This window comes from Giraffa tippelskirchi, chromosome 10, assembly GCF_054371585.1.
Source record: "Giraffa tippelskirchi isolate mGirTip1 chromosome 10, T2T-mGirTip1v1.2.pri, whole genome shotgun sequence".
Lineage (NCBI taxonomy): Eukaryota > Metazoa > Chordata > Mammalia > Artiodactyla > Giraffidae > Giraffa > Giraffa tippelskirchi.
Genome location: NC_137284.1, coordinates 31,343,519 through 31,368,089, shown reverse-complemented (window position 1 = coordinate 31,368,089; position 24,571 = coordinate 31,343,519). Strand labels below are relative to the sequence as shown.

General features: G+C 43.6%; 1 protein-coding gene across 8 annotated transcripts; it reads right to left on the bottom strand.

Annotated features, from left to right (window-relative positions):
• Positions 1-844: 844 nt before the first annotated feature.
• On the bottom strand, positions 845-22,782 carry LOC145523105 (uncharacterized). Of its 8 annotated transcripts, XR_014066354.1 has the most exons (6): positions 22,681-22,782; positions 4,730-4,915; positions 3,730-3,817; positions 2,844-2,929; positions 1,288-1,457; positions 845-1,165 (listed from the first exon to the last, which is right to left on the bottom strand). XR_014066354.1 is itself a non-coding variant. In XM_081532891.1 (2 exons), exons 1-2 carry the CDS (start codon positions 22,706-22,708, stop codon positions 22,327-22,329), a joined length of 306 nt encoding a protein of 101 aa, XP_081389017.1. In that variant the 5' UTR covers positions 22,709-22,782; the 3' UTR covers positions 19,478-22,326. The 8 variants fall into 8 exon arrangements, 1 of the variants encoding a protein (XP_081389017.1); XR_014066350.1 differs by having other exon boundaries at positions 845-1,457; XR_014066351.1 differs by lacking the exon at positions 4,730-4,915 and having other exon boundaries at positions 845-1,457.
• Positions 22,783-24,571: the final 1,789 nt, after the last annotated feature.

Here is a 24,571-nt window from a genome sequence, read left to right as displayed (position 1 = left end):
GAACAGAATTAAGTTACTTACCCACACTCAGAAGTAGTAGAGCTGGAATTTGAAATTGGACAACCTGGGCCCAAAGCTTAGAGAAGAGGGTAGGATGGAGGAGTGGGGTATTAGATGGGGCACATTCTCAAGAGAGAACTGTGAGCTGAGAGCCTGAGCAACCAGAATGAGGCACCTGCTGACCATGAACCAGATCTGTGGTGGGAATTGTAAACATCCCCCCCTCTATTCCCACAACAGCCCTAACAGGCAGGTCAGAGCACCCTCATTTCCAAAGAGGAAATGGAAGCTCACGTTTAGGTAAATCACCAGGATGCATGACTTTAATGTGGTAGAGTTGGAATTTGTGGCCCCTTCTTTCCAACTCTAAAGTCCATGTTCTATTAAATATCTGCCAGCCACACTGTGCCACAAAATGGAAAATGTTGCTGTAATTATGTCTGGAAGATTTGAAGGCTCACGGTTGTGGATCTGTCTTACCTGGAATGGGCTTCATGGGGGAAAAGCCAGTGTAACAGAGACCTACTGGATGAGTTGGCCAAATCTATGAAAAGAGATGAGGCTGGGGTGCATGAATTCTTGGAAGCAAGTACAGAGCAGCTACAAATCAGGTACAAAGGCGCAGAGCAGCTAAACATAGCAACTAAACACTAGGGCGTATCTAGGAAACAGTACTTAGATGTGGTTAGAACTACGTGCCAGGGCTGGATTATTAAGAGAAGAAACTGGAAGGCAAGGCTGGGGCAAGTTTTGAAGAGTACGAGTTGCCATATTAAATTGTGTGACATGAAGAATAAACTATATTAAAATCATAAAATTTCACTATGTCATGAGACCCATGAAATGCATTTCAGCCAGCATTTATTAAGCACCTCCTACATGTAAGTTTCTATTGAGTTGGCCAAAAAGATCAGGTTGGCCATAAGTTGCTTTGGAAAATCCTGAACAGACTTTTTGGCCAACTAGTACATAAGGAGCTCAGATTAAAACAAACGCCTTTTGCTTGCAATTCTTGTAGCTAAATCTCTGTAATGTGTATCAATCTGCTTTCTGGACCTGGAAGGTATGCTGCAGCAGGTCTAGACTTTGGCATTGTTTTCTGGTTGAGGATCCTGCCTTAGGGTCACCAGCTTGAGTGTCAATTTTCATTTCAGAGCCTGTGGATCTAGGAGGAGAGAAGATTGGAATGAAAATCCGTATTGACCTCAGAGCAGGCTTTGGAACTTGCATGTCTAAAAAAAAAAAAAAAAAAAGAAATTGGTATCAGCTCATTTTATTCTGCTTTGCCTTTTTCTCAGGAAAAGCACAAAATGAAGCAAGGGCAGGGAACACATCCTGTAAATATCAGGCTCTCTGCTGGCTAGTTTCTGATGAAGCCTGATTGTAGGTGTCCATCTGTAGGCAGTGGCCCGGCACCCCAAGAAGCTTGTCCTTAGTCTCACCCTCAGTTTCTTCATCTGCAACAAAGGGATAATAACAGAGGCCTATGTCATAAAAATAAGATCATATATATAACATACTAGCATATGAACATGAAGAGTCGGACACAACTGAGTGACTTCACTTTCACTTTTCACTTTCATGCATTGGAGAAGGAAATGGCAACCCACTCCAGTGTTCTTGCCTGGAGAATCCCAGGGACAGCAGAGACTGGTGGGCTGCCGTCTATGGGGTCGCACAGAGTCGGACGTGACTGAAGCGACTTAGCAGCAGCAGCAGCAGCATATGAACAAGTGCTCAGCACGTATTGGAATGGATTATAATTATCACCAATAATAATTCTACCAAGTGTTAGTTTTGAAGTGTGAAGCTGGAAGGAAAATTTGTTAATTGGGGAATAAAGACTCCCCTATCAGAGGCAAATACGCCATATTTCCCGCACCTATTTAAGCCCCTAAACACAACGATCACATTTATTTCTCAAACCATGCTGAAACAGGATCATTTACCCATCTCAAAGATGAAGAACCTGGCTTGGGAAATTAAAGAGGAACTGAGGATAAGCTTTGTTTGATACTTTCTTAGCACACAATGTGTTCACCCGCTCATCTAACAAAATTCTTTTGAGCAATTATAATCTGTTATGCACTGTGCTAGTATATACTTGGTATACAATCAACAAAATTGATAAGGAGTTTCCTCTAGTGGAACTCCAAGACTACTGATTTGCTTACAAGGAGATGGGGCTTGTTTAGAATGGGACAGTAATTTAGGGGAGAAGGGATCCAGGCAAATGAAACAGAATGCTTGAAAGCCATGAAATTGGAAAGAATTTAGTATTTTCTTGGAAATTATCAAGGGTCAAGTCGGGGACCAAATGCATAAGAGGCAAAGTGATTAACTTAGAGGTTAAGAAAACAGGGAGTGGCCAGATCATGTGAGCTTCACTAAGAAATGTGAACCCTGATTTAATAAACCTACTTATAGATGGGACTTCCCTGGTGGTCTAGTGGTTAAGACTCTTCATGCTTCCAGTGAAGGGGTCATGTGTTTGATCCCTAGTCGGGGAACAAAGATCCCACAAGTGACATGGCCAAATATATAAATACATAATTTTTTTTAAAGTGTAACGTGTTTTAAAAGATTATTTGTGGAACTTCTTCACTAACTTTTTGGATACTGCTGGATATAAAAGTCTAGTTTGGGGAATAAGTGGATGAGAGATGCCATCCCAATCAGTACTACAGTCAGTCTTATTCACAGAAAATCAAACAGGTAGTATTTAAGCAAATCATATAACCAGATTTTAAAATGACATAAGCATAAATTTGTAGATAAATAGGTGCAAGGATTGTCAAGTTCCGATTTTTCATTAATTTTCTTAGCCTTTCCCTCCTACTCACCATATGGCTGCTCTAGCTCCCAGCCTTACACCTTCATTCCAAGTCGGGAGAACTGACAGGTTAAACAATAATGGTGATATTTGAATCTGTAAGCATAATTCATTTTATTATCATGCTTTATAATGTAATTTACTTACAGTTTTTCATATGTGTCTAATATTCTATAATAAAAGCTTTTATGAGAAGGCAAATTATCAAACATATGAATAATATGAAACACTTTAAAATTTCTAAGTATAAAGATACATGCAAGCATATAAAATGCTACATGTAGATTGATGGTGGTTTATATATTCTTTTGAGGCTTTCTATATTTTCCAAATTCTACAATAGATATGTATTATTTTGGTAGCAGAAATATAGGAAAAAATTATTGATGAAAATGTTTAAAGCATGATTGTTTAGTTCATTGGTTCTAAGAGTCAACAATTCCCATTCAGTTGTTACTGAATTTCCTGGGTTAGGCGTTGACACATATCCCTGAAAGTTAACAAATTTCTTTTCATCTGTTTAGTGGCTCCCCAAACATGTTGTTCTTTATCTTTAGTTCTCCTTCAAATCTGTCTCATTGTTGGAGAAAGGAAGTTTCTAAAATATTTTTGAGTGATGGTAATAGATTAGAATGGGTTAAGGTAAGAGCAAAAATTGCTTTGTCTGGTTCAAAAAAAAAATGTTTTTCCACCACACACTTTAAATACTTTCAGGCTCTTCTCATAATATGGGGCTTGTCTTTATGTCATGGGTGCTGTCTGTGGAGAAGGAAATGAACTAGAAAACTAGAAGGCATGTTCATTGGCTTTAGGCAGATATTTCCTACATCAGTGTATATAACAATGGTGAGCAAAGCCCTTCCGATCTACAGGTGAGAAAAACTGTCCATTCTTACTTCATGCATCAGATCTAGAGCCTTCAGAGGCAAAACCAAGGCTTGAAGCTCAGCAATTTCCAATTTTTCCAAGAAGAAGAGCTTCTCTCTAGAGTCAGATTATGACACACCAAATAATTTTAGTATCTTTTGATTGGAAAAAAGTCAAAATATACATACGAATTTCAAGAATGACTTAAGAGTCTCATACTTCATCAATTATAAGCACATCTGCACATATGTGAAAACAATTCAACTGTGTGTCAGAGATACTAATTTTTAAGGCATCCAGCAGTGTTTGGTACCCTTGTGGATTCCAGATCCTTTGCAGTGGCACCTTGAAATGTGGAACCATAAGCTGGCATTCACTCCTCTAGTCCAAACCATTCATTCTGAGGACATGAGGCTTAGAGAAAGGAAGTGACTTGTGAAAGGCAGTCCCACTAGTCAGTGGTGGGGCTGAGATGGAAATTTGGGGATTTTTATTTCCAATCATTTATCCCAAAGGTATCACAACACCTGCATAAACATTTCAGGGGCTTCCCTTTCTGCTTCTGCAGGCATATTGAATGACTTCCCATATGATTTATAAAAATAACACTGCATGATTCCACTTACATGGTGTTTCTAAACTAGTCAAACTCATAGAAGCAGAGAATAGAATGGCGGTTGTCAGGGGCTAGGTGTGGGGGAAATGGAAAGTCATTGTTCCACATTGTTCAACAATGTATAAAGTTTCACTTAAGCTGGATGAGCAAATTCTAGAGACCTGTTGTACAACAGGGTACCCACAGTTAACACAGTATTCATACTTAAAAATTTGTTACGTATAAGAGGGTAAATCTCATGTTACAAATTCTTACCACAGAAAACAATAAATAAAAAAGAGATACAAGCATAAGAAAAGTTTAGATGGTATTTGCTTTATCCTTGATTGTGCTAATGGTATCATGGGCATAGGTCCAATATCATCAAATTATACATCTTCAATATATGGAGTTTTGTTGCAGATCAATTATACCTCTAGAAAACTGTTTTTTAAAAAAACAGGTCTTTGCAGCTAAGCATGAACTGTCTCCTCTTGACTATGGGCAACAAAATGGTGGTTATGAAAAAGAGTTCTCTCTCTACTCCATCCTTCAACATTTATCACACACTGAAGATAGAAGTGCCTTGGTGACTGAAACTGTCTTGAGGAGCTTGCAGTCTAGAAAAGGGGAGAGAACTATGTCATATAAATGACAATATAAAGTGATATGGGACAATTGAGATCTGATCCAAATTCAGTGGGAGCCCAGAAGACGGGAAGAAATTCCTTTGCTTCAGAGGAAACTTTCCTTCATTTCTTCCTCATGAACTCCTTTCCAGAGTCTCCTCTGAAGAGGGTTTGTCTGGTCTACATCTCTGACAGCAAGTAGATATCTACATTCTGGCCTGAGTCCAGGAAAAAGTAGCCATCATCTCTCTGATTCTACGTACACCCTTTCATCAGTAAGGAACTAATAAATACCATTTAAAAGATGAATCAACATTCACAGGAAAAAGGTCAGTGCAGGCAGAAGCAATATTTTTTCCTTTGCTGCTGGCATTCCTGAGCCTCTTCTGGCCCCAGCCCTATTTCCAAGGTAAATTTCCAGTCATCCCCTGATCTGTGATGATTCAGCATTCTGGTAGAAAACAGAGGGCATACTCAAAACGGAATGGTGGAGGAGAGAAGCATAAAGCTTAATTATGAAGGTACAGGCAGAGTGAGAAACCTAGCAAGGGCTGGGGAAGCATCCTGGAGTGAGTCTGAAGGGGCAGTGTGTGCAGCGGTTCTTAGGCAGGAAGCCTGTGGGGATCCCTGAGGCTCTGTCAGAGAGCCACAGCATCAAAACCATCTTACAAGTGATACTGAGATAATTTTTTGCCTCCTTCGTTCTTGTTGCATCATGAGCACTCAAGGGAGTTTTCTATCTATGTGACTTGGGATGGTGTCTCCACTCTGATGGCTACTGGAATGTATGTTTGCAGGTCTTGTGTTTGAGAATTTCTCAGTTTTAATTTCCAGCATGGTAAACATTGAGAGAAAAACAGAAGCTCTTGGGGAGGAGTGTCTTCCCCAATTTCTAAAACGATTCTGAGATCAAAACATTTGGAAACTGCTATTGGTGTTGTTCAGTCACCAAGTCATGTCTGACTCTTTGCAACCCCATGGACAGCAGCACACCAGGCTTCCCTGTCCTTCACTATCTCCTGGAGTTTGTTAAAACTCATGTCCAAACTCTGTCATCCCCTTCTCCTTCCTTCAATCTTTCCCAGCATCAGGGTCTTTTCTAATGAGTCAGTTCTTCGCATCAGGTGGCCAAAGTATTGGAGTTTCAGCATCAGTCATTCCAGTGAATATTCAGGACTGATTTCCTTTAGGATGGACTGGTTGGATCTCCTTGCAGACCAAGGGACTCTCAAGAGTCTTTTCCAGCACCACAGTTTGAATTCAAAATTCTTTGGCGCTCAGGGAACTGTTGGATGATTGCAATTTGGAGACAGTTGTTGTGAAGATGGCCACCTGGTGGGACCTGGGCAGCCACTGCTGCAATTTTGCAAGGAGGGAGCCTGGGGGATAGAAACCCCAATGTCATCTTTTCCCTCCTTCCAGTCTGCTTCCAGGTCCTTCCTTGGCTGGACACAAAATGCCAGAGAGCAAGGGTGGCTGTTCTCTGAGGAACAGATCTGGGTAGAAAAGAGTGAATATGGAAGAGTCAGTGGAAACTATGAGCACATTTGGATATTAGAAGAGAATTTTAAAAACAAAACAGAGGGGAAGCAGGATCCTTAAAAACAGGATCCAGAGAGAAGACCTCCAAATAGCTGCTGAGCTCTTTGCTTCTTTCACTTAAGCTGGCTAATGAGGGGGAGGATCTGAGTTTAAATCCTATGATTTTGTAAGTATGAGCAAGTTAATGGATCTCTCTGGGCTCCATTTCCTCATCTCCAATATGGGATACCAATACCCACAGCGCAGAAGGTAGGATTGGTCAAGTTAATAGATACTCAGTCCTTAGTCTGCATCCTTCATTAGCATCTATCTCCTTTTTTCCCTCCTGTGCAAACTCCTGGGAAGAGATTCCAGTAACTACTAGAGTACTTTGTACCAATATGAGGGGCTCAATTTTAAACCACAAACTGGGACTCTGATCATTTTCATCTCTTGCTGAGGGTTTACTGGCAGGTTAACTATTCAGAGCAGTTACACATTTGGATTGAAAGAAAAAAAAACTCATAATAAAATATCATATAAATGCTAATTATGTCTTATGGGAATTAGTCCTTTAAAACAACCGACTCTTAGAATCCTAAGATTTCATTGAGGAAAAAAAAAGAAGAAGAAGAATTTCTGCAGTATTGCTGATCTGTATGCCTTTCCCTGTGTTTCTATCATCTCCCTCCAAAGTTCCTGACATTCTGCAGTGGTTGAGGGGAAGAGAGATTTATTTAAGCCAGAGCAGACTGAAGCTGTATTTGCCCTGCACTGGTTTTCCTCCCCCTCTCTCTGGATGTTTCTATTTGTAGAGTCCCTCTACAAAGCTGCAGTCACTACAGCCCTTTGATTCCTTCATGGGATGTTCAGTGTTAACACATGTTTGAACCCTGCTGGAAGCATAAGCCCTGCTTAATAGAAATAAAGGTATGATTAAGGAGATAATCCAGTAACTGTCCATCACATTTTTACAAAGTTATTACCCAGTTGCAAATCTCTAAGTATTAGGGGCTACAGTTTTTTTTTTTTCTTGCAAGGAACGTTCACTGCCTGTGGCCCCAAGTGAAAGAATTGTATTTTCCCATTTTCATTAGTGGTTTGCATGGTTTCACCCCTTCATGTACCCTCTTCCCCAGCCCCATCACTCTGCCCTCTCTTTGTCCACCACCCCCATTTTCTCTTCAAACACATACACACTATTATGTGGATATAATATAAATTTAAAATTGGAAACACTTTGGTAAAGAAGCAAAGCCCACCTCACCACCCCAAAACAAGCTCCAGGCCAAACTGCAAATTTGTGTTGATAGCACGCAGTTATTCAATTAAAGATCAGATGGAAACTGGGCAGCCAATTTATCATTCACCTTGATGGATGGGGTAAGGAACTGCTGGACCATTGTCAAAATGCAAATAATTTTTAACTCTGAGCACTCAGGGAAAATGAGATTGATTACAGAGCTGGTTTTTCCTCCCATTACTCAAATGGGTAAATAGATGATAGATAAGGAGGGATGGGGGTGGAGAGTGTCGCGGTGGGGATGGCAACCAGAACTGCTGTCTTCTTGTCACAGAAGGCATTTAGCAAATGAGCCTCTCTTACTCTGAGAATGCAGGTTGAACAGAGGCTTGAGTTCTGCTTTTGGGTTTTTGTTGCTATTGATGATGAAAATGACAAGTCAAGAGGGGAAGGTGATTCCACAGCAGAAGGGGAGAGGGACTTAGATGCGTCAGAGCCAGGATTGTTATCTTGACTCACAGATTCGCTTCCCGCCACCATATCCCCTTACTGCCCCCTCCACACACACATTCATTTGTAAAGCAACCCCAGAGTTAATGGTCAGAATGTGCACCCCCACCCCCACCCCACCAACACTTGCTCTGCCATGAGCTCTCTGTTGTTCAGTCGCTCAGTCGTGTCCAACTCTTTGCAACCCCATGGACTGCAGCACACCAGGCTTCCCTGTCCATCACCAACTCCCAGAGTTTGCTCAAACTCATGTCCATCCAGTCGGTGATGCCATCCAACCAGCTTATCCTCTGTCGTCCCCTTCTCCTCCCGCCCTCAATCTTTGCCAGCATCAGGGTCTTTTCCAATGAGGCAGTTCTTCACATCAGGTGGCCAAATGGAGCTTCAGCTTTAGCATCAGCTCTTCTAATGAATATTCAGGATTGATTTCCTTTAGGATTGACTGCTTTGATCTCCTAGCAATCCAAGGGATTCTCAAGAGTCTTCTCCAACACCACAGCTCTCTGTAGGTCTCTAAAAACACAAATCACATTCTCCCCAAGACTTTGCTCCAGTGAACCATACACTGTGGTGTAGTAAAAAGACAAGGGCTTGAGAGTTAGTGATCTCATCAACTCTGACAATAGGGGCAGTAAGAATATGGGAGGAAGACCATGAGCTCAGTGTTGGACTTGTTATGTGAGATGATTTGAGGACAGTCACAGGGACATGTCAACCAGAGCAAAAGTCAAGGATCTGGGGAGAGGAGCAGATTCTATCTCAGGGCACTTACTACAGCTGTGGTTCATCATCTGCTCAGTGTCTCTCTTCCCCGACAAATATGAACTGTCTCTTCACCCCCGCATCCTCAGTGCCTGGCTCAATAAACAGCTGTGAGAGGAAAGGAGGGGGTAGGGAGTGGGGACGAAAGGAAGAAACATTGATCACCAGGCAGGCATTCATGATCATCAGCTTCTAGGCTGTGGGTGTAAACTGTAAATCACCTTCTCAGATTACTTGATAAATCCTTACCACAAAAGAAGCAAGAGGAAAGAAACAAATAGGTACTAAGTATCCTCTGTTTGTCTGGAAGAATGAAATCCTAGGAATTCTGCCTTCCTCCCCTGTTATTTCCACCAGTTATTGCCTGGAGAAGGCAATGGCAACCCACTCCAGTACTCTTGCCTGGAAAATCCCATGGACAGAAGAGCCTGGTAGGCTACAGTCCATGGGGTCGCAAAGAGTCAGACACAACCGAGTGACTTCACTTTATTGTCCAGCAGTTGCTAAAGACACTTCTCCTTGCTGGAATATTTTGGCTCCTGCATCTTCACTCTGAATGGACGTTCTAACTGAATGGAAGGTTCTAACTTGTTCCCCATTGTGCATTTACATCCCCTCTCCCATCTTCTGCTCTGAAGCTGTTGTGTCTTCTGTCTGTTTTTAAATAGATTTGAGCACACACCTTCGTTCCTCTTGCCTGTGAACAAACTCTCTCCCGTGGTCTTGTTCTGACTATGCTGAGAAGCCTGTGTTGTTCTGATGAGTCTCCACATGTTCACGGTCAGTCAGACTTAGAAATAAGACTTTGAAGTCAGACTTAGATGAGTCTCCACATGTTCACAGTTGATCAGCCTTAGAAATATGAGTAACTGACGACTAATAGGAGCCAGGCTGAGCTCACAACTCTTCCTGTGAGTCTAATACGGTCAGAAAAAAATGATAAATGGTGCACTACAGTAGCTGGACTTTGGAATTGTGCTTAAAATACTGTCAGGGAAGGACATGTGAGGGGGCTTACCCGGTGGCAGCCTCTCTGCTGGACACTTCTTACCGCTCACCCCTGGTGTGACCAGTTTGCACAGGACGGCATCCGTTTACCCCTGTTGTCCCAGCATAATTCTCAGCAGGACTCTTCCCCAGGCAGTGTCCCCATTTGAACAACCAGTCATGCATGCAACCTAATCATGCAGTCATTTAATAGTCCCTCATCATCACCCTCTGAGTTGATATCTCTGATAATCTCATTTTTAGGCAAGACAACTGAGGTTCTGTCAGCTCATATCACTGGCCTCAAGTCTGGCAACTTGTGTGTCAGAATCCAGATCCCCAGTTAGGAATGACTTCCTCTAAAGCAGGCTTTCCAGCACATGGTGAGTAATTCGATATGAATTCAGAAGAAGATCATGGCCAGAGTTCTTGCTTTCCAAGCAAAACACTTCTTCTGGTGATCATGGCCCAATAATTCCCACTCTGCAAATAAAATAAGCCTTCACAGGAATGTTTTCCTCTCTTATTGATGTACACATGGCAGGATTTTAGTCAGAATCGGCCCTTAATAGGATTGGCGAGGGAAGAAAAGTCTGGCTTTCCTGCCTGCCCAAACTCCTCTATTCATTCTCCCCTAATCCCAGACCACTCCATCTCCTCTTCAAAGAAACCCAGAGGGGACAGGACTCTGTCAGCACAAAGATCCAAATGCAAATGCTAGAATCAATGTATAGCTGAGTAAATGCAAGCAAGTACTATGACCTCTCTGTGCCTCGGTTTCCTCCTGTTTAAAATGAGGAACACCGTCTACTTCATAGGATGGTAGTAAAGATTAAATATGAGGACATAAGCACTCCTGCAGGGCCAACACATGGTAGGCATCCCACAGATACCAGTCCCCTCCCCAACTCAGCACAGATCAAATATTCTACCTCCATTTCAAGAGAGTACGGCTCTCTTTCTCAGGTTTTTGTTAGCACTCACTTACCTCACGGAGAAGGCAATGGCACCCCACTCCAGTACTCTTGTATGGGAAACCCCATGGATGGAGGAGCCTGGTAGGCTGCAGCCCATGGGGTCGTGAAGAGTCAAACACGACTGAGCGACTTCACTTTCACTTTTCACTTTCATGCATTGGAGAAGGAAATGGCAACCCACTCCAGTATTCTTGCCTGGAGAATCCCAGGGACGGAGGAGCCTGGTGGGCTGCCATCTATGGGGTCGCACAGAGTCGGACACAACTGACACGACTTAGCAGCCAGCAGCACTTACCTCAAACGGTGAATAGAAAGGCATATTAAATATCCTAGGTGCTTGCAAAAGGGGTCCTTTAAGTGACTCATTTTTGAGACTGTCTGTGGCTGTTGAGAGTCCAATTCTTTGTTTGTGGTTTCCCCCTGAAGATGATAAACTCTGGGAATGTATGATGGTGTCATGTCATATGCCCTCTGAGGGTGCCATTGTAATGAGTCTGGATGAATCAATAGCAGTTTATACAGTGAAGAACAACAACAACAAAAGAATGATGTGTCACTCTCAACAGCAACAATCTTAAAGGTGAATCCCTTAAAGGACCCCTTTCCCAAGCACCCATAGATGCTACTAGTCTGGGATGTTGGACATGCCTCTCTAGTCACCATTTGAAGTGAGTGAGTGCTAACAAACTCCTGGGGAGAGAGTCTTGTCTCTTGAAATTGAGGTAGAGTATTCAATCTATGCTGAAGAGGGGAGGGGACTGGTATGGGACTGAACAAGCGCTAAGTTGTGGAGTGTGGAAAGAGCTCAGGGAGCAGCTCAGAGAGGCTGCCCTGCTGGGGGACTAGAATGAGACGAGTCACACCTACTGAGCACAGAGCCTGTGCTCTGCACGGTGCTCAGCGCTTTACTTGGATTAACTCAGCTCCCCAATCACTCAAGACAAGAAATACTCTTACTATTCCATTGTGCACATAGTGGACTAAGGCCCAGAGGGATTGTTAGCAAGTAGCAGGACAAGAATCTCAACCCAGGCATTCTTTTTTTTAATTTATCTTGGGGTGCTACATGCTAAGTTGCTTTATGTTTCACTTTATGAAATGGCAGTCCCCCTCCTGGGCATTCGAAAAGATACACGCGTTTCCGATGTTCACTGCTGCACTATTTACAATAGCCAAGACATGGAAGCAACCTAAATGTCTATTGACAGATGAAAAGACAAAGGAGATGTGGTCCGCCCACACAATGGAATACTACTAAGCCATAAAGAGTCATGTCCAACTCTTTGAAACCCCATGGAATGTAGCCCACCAGGCTCTGCCCATGGGATTCTCCAAGCAGGAATACTGGAGTGGATTACCATGCCCTCCTGCAGGGGAATCTTCCTGACCCGGGGATCGAAACTGTGGCTCCTGCAACTCCCGCATTGCAGGCAGATTCTTTACTGCTGAGCCACTGGGGAAGCCCATTTAAGCCCATTGTTTTATGGAAGTATCCTTAATTTACAATGTTGTTTTAATTTCCACCATACAGCAAAGTGATTCAGTTATATATATATATATATATATATATATATATATATATATATACATATATATATATATATAGTTTTCAGGTTCTTTTTCATTATCACAGGATATTGGATATTATTCCCTGTGCTATACAGTAGGACCTTGTTATTTATCCACTCCATGCATAGTAGTTTGCACGTATTAACCCAAAACTCACAATATATTTCTCCCACTCCAAATGCCCTGGCAACCACAAGTCTATTCTTTGTCTGTGAGTCTATTTCTGTTTCATAGGTAAGTTAATTTTTGTTATACTTTAGATTCCACATATAAGTGATATATGATATTTGTCTTTCTTTTTCTGACTTACTTCATTTAGTATGATCATTTCTAGGTCCCTCCATATTGCTGCAAATGGTATTATTTCATTCTTTTTTATGGCTGAGTAGTGCAGCAGTGCGCATTGGAAGTGCATGTATCTTTTCGAGTTATAGTTTTGTTTGGATATATGCCCAGGAGGGGGATTGGCATTTCATAAAGTGCAAGTGAAAATGTTAGTTGCTTAGTCATGTCCAACTGTTTGTGACCCCATGGGCTGGGGCCCACCAGGCTCCTGTGTCCATGGAATTCTCCAGGCAAGAATACTGGAGTGGGTTGTCACGCCCTTCTCTAGAGGATCTTCCCGAACCAGGGATCAAACCCAGGGTCTCCCGCATTGCAGGCAGATTCAGTATCATCTGAGCCATCAGTGATCCTATGGCAACTCTATCTGTAGTGTTTTGAGGAACCTCCGCACTGTTTTCCATGGCAGCTGCACCGGTTTACACTCCCACCAACAGTGTAGGAGGATGAACCCAGGCATTCTGACCACAGAGCCGAGACTCAGCGAGGGGTTGAAAACAAAGCTGATCTTGGGTGTTGGGCTCAATCTGGGGTTGGGGGGGGGTTCCTGTGAACCTGTGAGAGGAGAGGGTTGACTTTCACCTCGGAGAAAGTGGCAGAAGGTGGTAGAAGCCTCCCCAGGTGCTGAGCTGAAACATGGAGCATGTGGACAATTGCGGAGCCTAAAAGTGAGTGAATTTCCTAGTTGACCTAAGTCATTCCTCTTTCTGGTTTTGTGGTATCTGCCAGGGCTTCTCCAATTACTTCAAGGGCTGTTGTGAAATGCTCAATGTAATCTCTAAAGAAAATCAATTAAAAAACACGTATTTGTTACTGTGAATTATTCATGAATGTTAATATACTTAACTATATATGAATTTAAATTAGTCTTACTTGGAATTTTTTATATGTACTGTTACTCAAAAGGTATCCATTCAATATTTATTGAGGTCATACTATATGGTAGAAAGCATGTTAGGTATATCCCTTGAAACTAACTGACAATGTGGTTAATAATAATATCCCCTGAATGTTTGATGCATGCTATACACTGTTCTGTATGCTTTAGACATATTAAATTAATTATTCCTCATAATACCTCTATTACTACCATTATCCCTATTTGAAAGATGAAGAAACTGAGAAAGTTGTCCCATAGAGCCCAATCTGTTTATCCTCAGAGCAGATGCAATTAATCCTGATGGTACACATACATTGTCAGTACATGTTTGCACTAAGTAGATTCTTGGTACATATATGTTGACTGAATAGATCAAACATTGGAAGTACAAAATAATAATAATATCTAATTTTTTGTAAGATTGTGCCAAACACTTTTCATGCAAAATCTTATTTAGAAATAACGTATGTAACAGAGCTTAGTTTCTGTGAGAAGAGGTAAGATGCAAACGCTAATAACAAACTACACAGTACTTGAAAATATGATTTAAAAAATAAGAACCTAAAATGTGTAAAACAGAAATGTAAAGACAGACCCATTGTACATGGAGAGACGGAGATGGTTTGTGGATGAGGTGGTGCTAGGCTCAGCCTGGGAAGATTTCAGGTCAGTTCAGTTCAGTCGTTCAGTCATGTCCAACTCTTTCTGACCCCAAGGACTGCAGCATGCCAGGCCTCCCTGTTCATCACCAACTCCTGGAGTTTACCCAAACCCATGTCCATTGAGTCAGTGATGCCATCCAACCATCTCATCCTCTGTCGTCCCCTTCTCCTCCTGCCCTCAATCTTTCCCAGCATCAGGGTCTTCTCAAATGAGTCAGCTCTGCGCATCAGGTGGCCAAAGTATTGGAGTTTCAGCTTCAACATCATACCTTCCAATGGGAAGATTTAGGCACTCAGAGATGAGTATTGGGGAGGTAATACAGAGCAGGAAAGTTCCTGCTCGGGAGATCCCTGTAAGAAAAAGCACAGAAAGAGGGAAGCATAGAGCCTGTGTGGAGAATTTGTAACCGTTTCCTTGAGCTGGAATGTTGCTGGTCAAAACCACCTCGTGACTTTCTCTTCTTGTCTTCCCTTTACCTCTTACATCAGTTAGGCCAACATTTCAGCTACAAGTACACAGGAAACCCAGATTCAGTGACTTGGACATAATGGTTTATTTTTCTCACACAACAAGGACTCTGGATAAATGGGTAGCCATTGGCACTGGTGTACACTGGCAGCTCCCCAGTGCTAGATGGGCTGGCATCTTTGTCATTCTCTTGGCCTTTTCTCTATGGCTTTGAGTTTGTAGTCCCAGCCTCAGACATCATCCTTGAATTTAAAGCAGGAATCAGGGGTGGTGGAGTGTTGGGCCACTCTAATTGGGAATCCTCCTTTTATTGTGGAAGTAAACCCATTCAAAGGATACCCTTAGCAGACATGTGCTCATGTCTTATTTACCAGAATTCTGTCATATGGTTACTCCTAGCTGCAAAGGAAGCTGCAGAAAAGAGTATTTTCATTGATAGATTCTATCATGTAAGAGGAAAGAGGGAAGGAAGGGAAGTTGGTTCTCTAACCAGCGGTATTCATGAAGCACTTAGTTAAGTGTGAAGTGTTAGTCGCTCAGTCATGTCTGACTTTTGAGACACCATGGACTGTAGCCCACCAGGCTCCTCTGTCCATGGAATTCTCCCAGCAAGAATATTGGAATGGGTTGCTGTTTCCTTCTCCAGAAGATCTTCCCAACCCAGGGATTGAACTGGGTCTCCTGCATTTCAGGCAGATTCTTTACCATCTGAGCCACCAGGGAAGCCCCATGGAGCACTAATATGCTGATAATAACTCCCTCCTACTGAGGGCTTCCTCTGGGCCCATCACTTAACATACGTTTCTCCAAGTGAATTTAGTTTGTTACAAGAAATCTGTGACACCTGTCATCTCCACTTTACCTAGTTCTTCCGGCTTCAGTCATTTGCCCAAGATCAGACAGCTGGCAAGGTACAGCAGACCAATGCTGTCAGCCCAGGTCCTAGCCAGGAGGATAATCGCTAACTGATCACCTACCACATGACTAGCTAACTCTGGGTTTTTGTTGTTTCTGCTGATTCTCACAAAAGCCTATGGGTGGTCAATAATATTACTATTTGACAGATGAAGAAACTGAATCTTAGTGAGTTCATATGACTTGCCAAGGTCACGTGCCTGCAGGTGACTGAGCTGAAATTCAAAATTGAGCCTGCTTTGTTCTAGAGTCCACATCCTTCTGTGTTGTGGCACCTTTTTCAAGGTTCCATTGGGGGAATAACTCTAGTTTATCCTTCCTAAAAACCCTGGGTCTCTCCCTCCTCTCCAGTCCATGGCTACTTCCCTGGCTCAGTCCCTCGTCACCATATAATTAGATGATTCTATGAGTCTATTATTGTTGCTGTTGTTTAGTGGCTAAGTTGTGTCTGACTCTTTGCAACCCCACGGACTGCAGGACACCAGGTTTTCCTGTCCTTCACTATCTTCAGGAGTTTGCTCAAACTCTTGTCCATTGAGTCAGTGATGCCATCCAACCATCTCATCCTCTGCTGTCCCTTTCTTCTTTTGCCTTCAATCTTTCCCAGTAACTGGGTCTCTTCCAGGGAGTTGGCTCTTCTTATCAGGTGGCCACAGTATTGGAGCTTCAACTTCAGCATCAGTCCTTCCAGTGAATATTCAGGGTTGATTTCCCTTAGGATTGACTGGTTTGATCTCCTTGCAGTCCAAGGGACTCTCAAGAGTCTTCTCCAACACCACAGTTCAAAAGCATCAATTCTTCAGCACTCAGCCTTCTTTGTGGCCTAACTCTCACATCCATACATGACTACTGGAAAAACCATAACTTTGAGTCTATCATGGAGTAGTAAAAGTGAAAATACTTTTATTTTCTCCTACCAGGCTTACACTCCCAAAACATAAGTCCTATCACATGGCCCACCCCTCTTTTCCATGGCTCCCTACCACCCAACAAAGGGAGTGCAAATGTCTTAACCAAATATGACGCTCACCAAATTCCTACTTTGCCTCCAATTATTAGTTGTCCTTTACTTTTGACTCTTCCTCTACTATTTATTGCATGAAGCCAGGTCTCACCAAGGCACAAATTTGCATTAATTTAATTCCGTCAGTCCAAGTCCCAATCAAGTAGGATCTTGAAGAGAAGGAAGCCTAGTTACAAGTGTGGACAAAGGACATTCCAAGTGGGAAACACGACAGAAGTAAAGCCATGAGGGTGAGAGGATGAAGGATTTTACTCAGTGTTCTCATTAGTCAGATACAACTGCAGGAAGGAAAGGTGCAGTAGGAAGTCACAGTGGAAAATTTTGCCAATTAATGTGTTCAAATTCCAAACTAGAAGAGGAAAAAAAAAAAAATCACATTCGGCCTTCTATCAGTATGTACCAATCTTAAAAGTGATTCTTGAGGTCACAGTCATCATCAAATGCTTTTGACTAAGTCTCCCAGAAAATCACTCCTTTGAATAGCATCTTATGAAGTTGGTCAGCTAGAGATGGGAGACTCAGTCTCCACTTTCCAAGTCTCTCCTAATTAGAGAAGGAATCCAGTGTGGGCATAATGGAAAGTCTTAAGCATCAGAAGAAACATGGATTTGAACCATGGCTGTGTGTGGCCTTGGGCATGTAAGTCACTCCACCCTTTCAAGTCTCAAGGTTCTCATCTGTCAAGAGCAGATAATTGAGCTTATATCTCAATGTTGTCACAAGGCCTTGAGAAATCCGAGGGAGGAAGAGTGGAAAGATCAGTGGGCAAGCACACCCAGCTCTAATCACTCTGAATCCGCATGGTTTTGTTGAGAAATTGCTAGAGAAGGGCCTCTGCCAACCTGAAAATCATCAAGGCAGGAGTCACAGCCAGACTGCAGAGGCAGTTAAAGGATACAGTTTGCTTCATATGGCTTCATTTTATGTCTAAACAGGGAGGGAACTCACATGACTAGGATGCCAAACTGCTTGTGCATGGCAGGATACAGAATTGGTAAGAATGATTTAATAGGACCAGGAATATGAACAGAGTCATCTTAGTTAAATCTTAGCCCAAACAGGCCAAGTTCTGGGCTTGGCCTGGCTGTTAACTGGCTCTGTAACCTTGTATAAGTCATGGCAAGCTCTCTGCCTCTTGCACAGCATCTTTAAAATGGACACCAAGAAACAGAAGATGGCTATGAGAATTAAAATTGTGAAAATAACTTAAACTATATTTCATTTTCAATATTTTGCCACAAAATCATTTGTAAGTGTGAGGCAGATTATTGATGCTGTTATGTTGCTCCTTCACGCAAGATCCAAAGTCATAGAAAGGCCCTTCATAAATATTTCTGTCCCCAGAAACACACATTGTAGGAGAAGAGGCTGACCTGTGCATAAATCACTCTAACACAAGGTAAATAGTGGTAAGGACTGCAGGAAAGGCCCAAGCCAAAGGGCCTGGGGACATGGTAGCTGGGAGATTAATTTGTTAGAGGGGGGATCTGGGAAGGTTTCATGAAGGAGACAGGATTTGGGCTGGGCCATGTAAGCTTGGGAGAGCTATGATTTATACCCCCTTGTCCTGTAGATCATGGAACACATGGAGCTTTCTCCTCTCAAGTAACTCTGAGCTCCTGAAGGGGAAGAATGTTGACTTTCATCTCCCACTGCCAGCTCCAAAGCATGCAATCTGGCAGCCAGCCGGTGCACCAAAAATATTGTTTGAGTCCCTTTAATAATGCTGATAGAAGGATGAAGAGTCATACTCATCATATTTGTTATTGTTGTTCAGTTGCTAAGTCGTGTCCGACTCTTCACGACCCCATGAACTGCAGCACACCAGGCTTCCCTGTCCCTCACTATCTCCCTGAGTTTGCTTAAACTCATGTCTATTGAGTTGGTGATGCCATCTAACCATCTTATCCTCTGTTGCCCTCTTCTCCTCCTGCCTTCAATCTTTCACAGCATCAGGGTCTTTTCCAATGAGTCAACTCTTTGCATCAGGTGACCAAAGTATTAGAGCTTCAGCCTCACTCCTTCCAATGAATATTCAGGGTTGATTTCCTTTAGGATTGATTGGTTTGATTTCCTTTCAGTCCAAGGGACTCTCAAGAGTCTTCTCCAACACCACAGTTCAAAAGCATCAGTTCTTCAGTGCTCAGCCTTCTTTATGGTCCAACTGTCATATCTGTATATGACTACTGGAAAAACCATACCTTTTACTATTGCTGACCTTTGTCAGCAATCTCATTCATCATATTAGCCATGTTTATTCTTTATCAGGTTCATGCTTTGTTTCAGATGATTTAACACATCATCTCATCTGACCTTCCCAGGAACCCCTGAGCAAAGGGGTTATCATCACACACCTTGCTCCCCAGCTCCTGCTTAATAGGTAAAGAGACTGAAGTTCAGTGGGAGCCCTGCCCACACAAGACCCCACACTATTAAGCAGTAGGACTGGAGTCCCACTCAGGTTGCTTGAGTCCCAAACTCATGATGGTGATGAAACACAGTCAGAGAGTGAAGACAGTATTCCTGGGGGGGGGTATAACAGTAATGAATTTTATTACATTTCTGGTGGAAAAAAAAACTTTGAATCTAGCAAATGTATCAGTCAGCACTTTTCCAGAGAAACAGAACTAGTAGGACAATTTCTATGTTGTATCTTTTTTAATATATAAATATATTTCGTATTTTTAAATTATTTATTTATTCGTTTAAGTTTTGGCTGCACTGGGTCTTCACTGCCTTGTGCAGGCTTCCTCTAGTTGTAGTAAGTGGGGGCTACTCTTCATTGTGGTGTGCGGGCTTCTCATTGCGGTGGTTTCTCTTGTTGCGGAAGAAAGGCTCTAGGCATGTGGGCTTCAGTAGTTGCAGCATGTGGGATCAATAGTTGTGATAGCTTAGGGTGAATGGTGTCAGATTCATGATCTCTGAAGAAGAGAATTTAGCTTCGGGACCAGAGACGAGGCTTCAGGCACTCAGAGCTTTGTGTAGCAGAGGTTTTATTACGGTGCAAAGGGGACAGAGAAAGCAACATAGACATCAGACAGGAGCAGAGAGTGCCCCACTGGCTAGTCTTATCAAGGCCTTATATACTTTTTCAGTTGGTTGCTAACAATAGAAAGGTCTTACCAGACCCACTCTCACATAAGATAATGGGATTAGTCAGAAGGTTCTTAAGGAGAAACATGTCCTCAAGCAAGATACATGGTTGTATAATCATTAGTACAGAGTTTAAGGGAAAACACCCTTGAGCAAGATGAGTTGCTTTGTTGTGTAATCATTAGCTCTGGGCTTAAAGAAAGTAAGTTTTAGGCAAAATAGACTGTTGCCATAACAATTTAGAGCTTAAGAAAAAAAACTCTTATGTGACTAAGACAAAGGAATATAGAAAAAAAAAGTTTGTCCCTTTCTCCCTGGACCCCTTTCTCCTCCTTGAGGGCCCTGGACTCCTTATCAACCTACTAAGCATTAACTCTCTCAGTTGCTGCTCTTGGACTCTAGAGCACAGGCTCAACAGTTGTGGCACAAGGGCTTAGTAGCTCCATGGCATGTGAAATCTTCCCATACCAGGGATTGAACCCATGTCCCCTGCATTGACAGGCAGAGTCTTATCTACTGCACCACCAGGGAAGTCCTCTATGTTGAATCTTGAGGCAAAATTCCTTCTTCTATAGGAAACTTTAGTCCTGGCTCTTAAAGCCTTCAACTGATTGAATGAGGCCCACTCACATATGGGGGGTAATCTGCCTTACTTACAGTTAACTGATTACAACTGCTATTCATAACCTAAAAGATATATTCATGGTAATATCTGGACTAGTGTTTGACCAACTATTCTGCACTCTAAGCTCACCCAAGTTTACACATAAAGTTAACATCCTAAGATATAGACAAACAGGGACCCCACAAAGTTTTTATATTTACCCCACTGTAGCCATCTCAATTTTTGTGGTTTTTAAATTTCATTTTAGGGGAAAAGATGCATGAGGATAAGAGTTTGAAATTCTGTGCATTTGTGAAGGGAAAATATACTTATTTCATAAAACAAAGACTATTTTTAAAAACTCACTCGAGGATCAAAAGATAAAGGGAACATAAAATGCCAAAGTTTGATTTAAATATCAAAATATTTTATGTCTGTTTAATTGTAGAGTTTGCTACATAAGAGTATTTGACTCTTTTGGTGTATATGCGCTGACCTGTTTTAAATAGATTTCTAGAACGTCAGCACTAGGAAAACATCTTGGCTATCATTTGGCGCAACTTCCAATGTTTCAAATGGAACATGAGGACCCAGAGAGGGCACTCCAGGGGCACAGCTCAGCACCTCTAGCAAGTGGTAGAACCAGGACTCCTGACCGGTCTCTGGAGGCGTCTCATTCATCAGGCTCATTATCCAATTTTATTATCAACAGCGAAAAGAAAAACAAACACACACAAAGCCGGCATTCTCTGTCATAGACTTGCATGAGCCATACTTGGGCCAGCTGTGAGCCAGATGTCGGCCTGCCCCAAAGGGGCTGCCCAGGATTCCCTGGCTCGCGATGAGCAGATGAAGGAGAAGAAGCTGACTGTGGGATGGGGGGAGTCCCGGCCCCCTTGGGGACAGGATGAGCCTTGGAATGCGTGCCGTGCCACCTGGAATAAGGGAGACCTGTGTCACCAGAGAAAATCAGGCAGATCATGAAGGGCCCAGAAAGAGTGAGGCCAGAGTTCTGATTCCTGCTCTGCCTTCCATGAGCTGGCTTCTCTAGACCTCAGTCTTCTTCTGTATAACGTGGGGGAGGGACATCAAGGCCTAACTGTATGAAGGCAGGTAAATCAGAAGACCTGGGTTTGAATCCTGCTCCTGCTACTTAAATGATTTATCTCTGGGCAATTCACTTAGACTCACAAACCTCAACTCACACAGAGGGTGTAATAACTCCTGGGTAGGGTTGAAAGGAGTAACTCACGTGACGTGCCAACTGCAATGTCTGTGCCAAACATGAGGCTCACGATTCCTCCCTAATTCTCCCTTTTCTCTATCCAAACCCAAATCCGGGAGACCTCTGCTTTCTCAAGCTCTCTAATCACACTCTAAGACCCCCTCAGTGATGCACGCTTTTCTACCTCTCTGTCATTAAACAGCTGTTTGTTAAGGGATCACTGGGGTTGGTTGGGGACTCAGTGAACCATGTCGCTCCCTTCACAGAGCCTGCACACCCTCAGGCACGACCCACAGACTGGCTGTCCCTAGGACATGACATATTTCAGCTTCACCTTGATGGCATTGCTGACAGCATTTCCAGCCCCCAGCCTGGAAGAGTCTACCAACATTCTCTGGTAGGAAAACCCTGAGCCCCTCGCAAGGAGGGGTGGAGTTGCGGCCTGGGACTGGGTCCTGACGGCTGGTACTACTGAAGTATGGATGGCACCTGTCCACCCACACTCTGGAATCTAGGTGTGGCTGCCTCTGTGCCTCTCTCCCAAATAATAACAGAGGCCCCCTCCTTTGCATCTGTTGAGGGACGCAGGAGGTGAGGTTTCTTAAGATCTTCGCTCCTGTCAGGTGAACCAGCGGTGGCCCCAGGAGGCCCTGATGACGTCTGGAATCCATCTGCCAGCTGGTCCCTGAGGGGCCTGAGCCACACCTGTGCGCTCTGGTTGCCCCTGGAAACCAGGCCGGGAGACAAAGCGCTTTCTCCGGAGCAGGCCCCATGTGCACAGGGGCCCGTGAAGGAGCCGATTGTAATCTGTTGTCTGAGGCCTGGCAGCCCCGACGCCCTTCCGTGAGTCACACTCAAGTCTGAGCTCATCTGAGGCACTGGTTTGTGGCGGGGCTGCTAGAGCAAAGACAGGGAAATGAAGTCACATCTAAGGTGTGAGCTGGGAGGGAGCTGAGAGATCGCCTGCACCAACCTTCGGTCACGGGAGCCTCGGGAAACATCTACCGCTCAGCTCAGCGTCCAGCCCAGGCCTGGGTCAGCAGTTGGTTGCCTTCCTGGCCCGCTCACAAGCCCCAGGGCTCCTTCCGCCTCTTTAGGGCGCATGCGCGGTCCTCTCCACCCTGAGCCTGGAGGAGGAGATGGGGTACCAAACACTGGCGCCCTGCTCCTCCGTACCAACCATCCCCAAACAGCAAATGCAAGCTTCTTCAGGGTCCCCACCCGGGACACAGACTCAGGGAACCAAGTAACGGGTGAAGGACGCACCCAGAGTCCTTGGGTCCGAGTGGACCCGAGGCCTGTGGTTCGCAGCGCCCGCCCTGTAAGGTGAAGGTAGGGGACACAGTCTCACTTCCATTTCAGAAGGGTGAGAACGCCACAACGTCTCCCATCCTGTGAGCCTAAAATGACCTCTCTTTCCAAGACTAACTAGGCTGGCAGATGGAATCCAGATCAGAGAAGTGGTTACCTCTGACCTCCAGATGCTACTAATTATCACCTCTGAGCATCTTCTCACATCCTTTATAAAAAATAAAACTATTTTATTTTTTAATTATTTTTTTTTTGACTGTTCCTTGTGGCATGTGGGATCTTACCCACCCAGAGACCAAACCCGTGGCCCCTGCAGTGGAAGTGCAGAGTCTCAAGCACTGAACTGCCAGAGAAGTCCAATATACCCCTTTATTTCATATACGAGACACTGAGGCCAGGTGGGTTTAGAGACTTGTCAAGGTCACACACTCTGGTGCAGAGCCCAGATTAGAACACAGCCTGCTTCCTGCCCCACCTCTCCACTGTTTGCATACAAGCAACTTCCAAGCCTAAGGGATCTCCAGATTGTATCTGGGTCATTTTCACCCTTCCCCTAAGAAGACCTCAATAATTTGTTTGGCACAGGGGATAAAATCCCAGTACACCCTCCAGGGTGGGGACAAAACGCTGTCAAACCATTTAAGCCTCCACTCCCGTTTTTGTCCTTTGAGTGCAGAATGACTAATTATCAATATTCTTATTCTTCTTGAGCCTCCAGATTAGACCAGTCTTGTGTAAACAAGCTGCTGGGACACAAAGAGGGTCAAACCCTCAGAGCATCTCGCTCTCCCTGTTGCGCTCTAGGATCACGGAGATGCTGCCATTGATGAAAATCTGGTAGTGGGGTGAGAGGATCAGGGGTGCTTTTGCCAGTTAAGCCCAAACATAAATCTTGGCTGGCCCTGGGAAAGTTACCTAATCTCTCTGAGCCTCAGTGTGCTCCTCTGTAAAATGGGGATAATAATGCGTGCCTCTCAGGCTTATCACAAGGATTTATGGGGTAATGGTGACAAAGCACCCAGCATCCTCTATTCACTAAACAAGTATTTCTCTACTTACTTTTCCCCACCTACCCCATTGTGGAAGTAGTAATAACCAGCTTACAAAGCTCATTTTTCCCTTTCCACCACGTGAGGACAAAGCAAGAAGAATGCCATCTCTGAACCAGAGAGTAAATTCTCAAGAGCTTACCAAATCTGACAGCACCTTCATCTGTCTTGGAATTCCCAGTCTCCAGAACTATACTGAAACCCCTGCCAGGTGGAGAAGTTAACCAAGTGATGACCAGTCTGTAGCCATGACAGAAGCTTCCACAATTCCCAAGAACTGTCCTCAAGGAAAAGGGAACAAACCAACCCTGGAAATGAAGATGAACTGTACTTAAAATAATCAAGATGACAGACCATCGCAGGACCAACTAGAAGATGACTGTCAGAGCTTACTGCTGTTTCTGCGTGTAGCCCCTTCATCCCCCTATGCACCCCTGAAGCTCCCTTTTAAAAGCTCTTCCCCCCTGATCAGCAGGGGGAAATTGGCCTTTGGACACAAGTCCC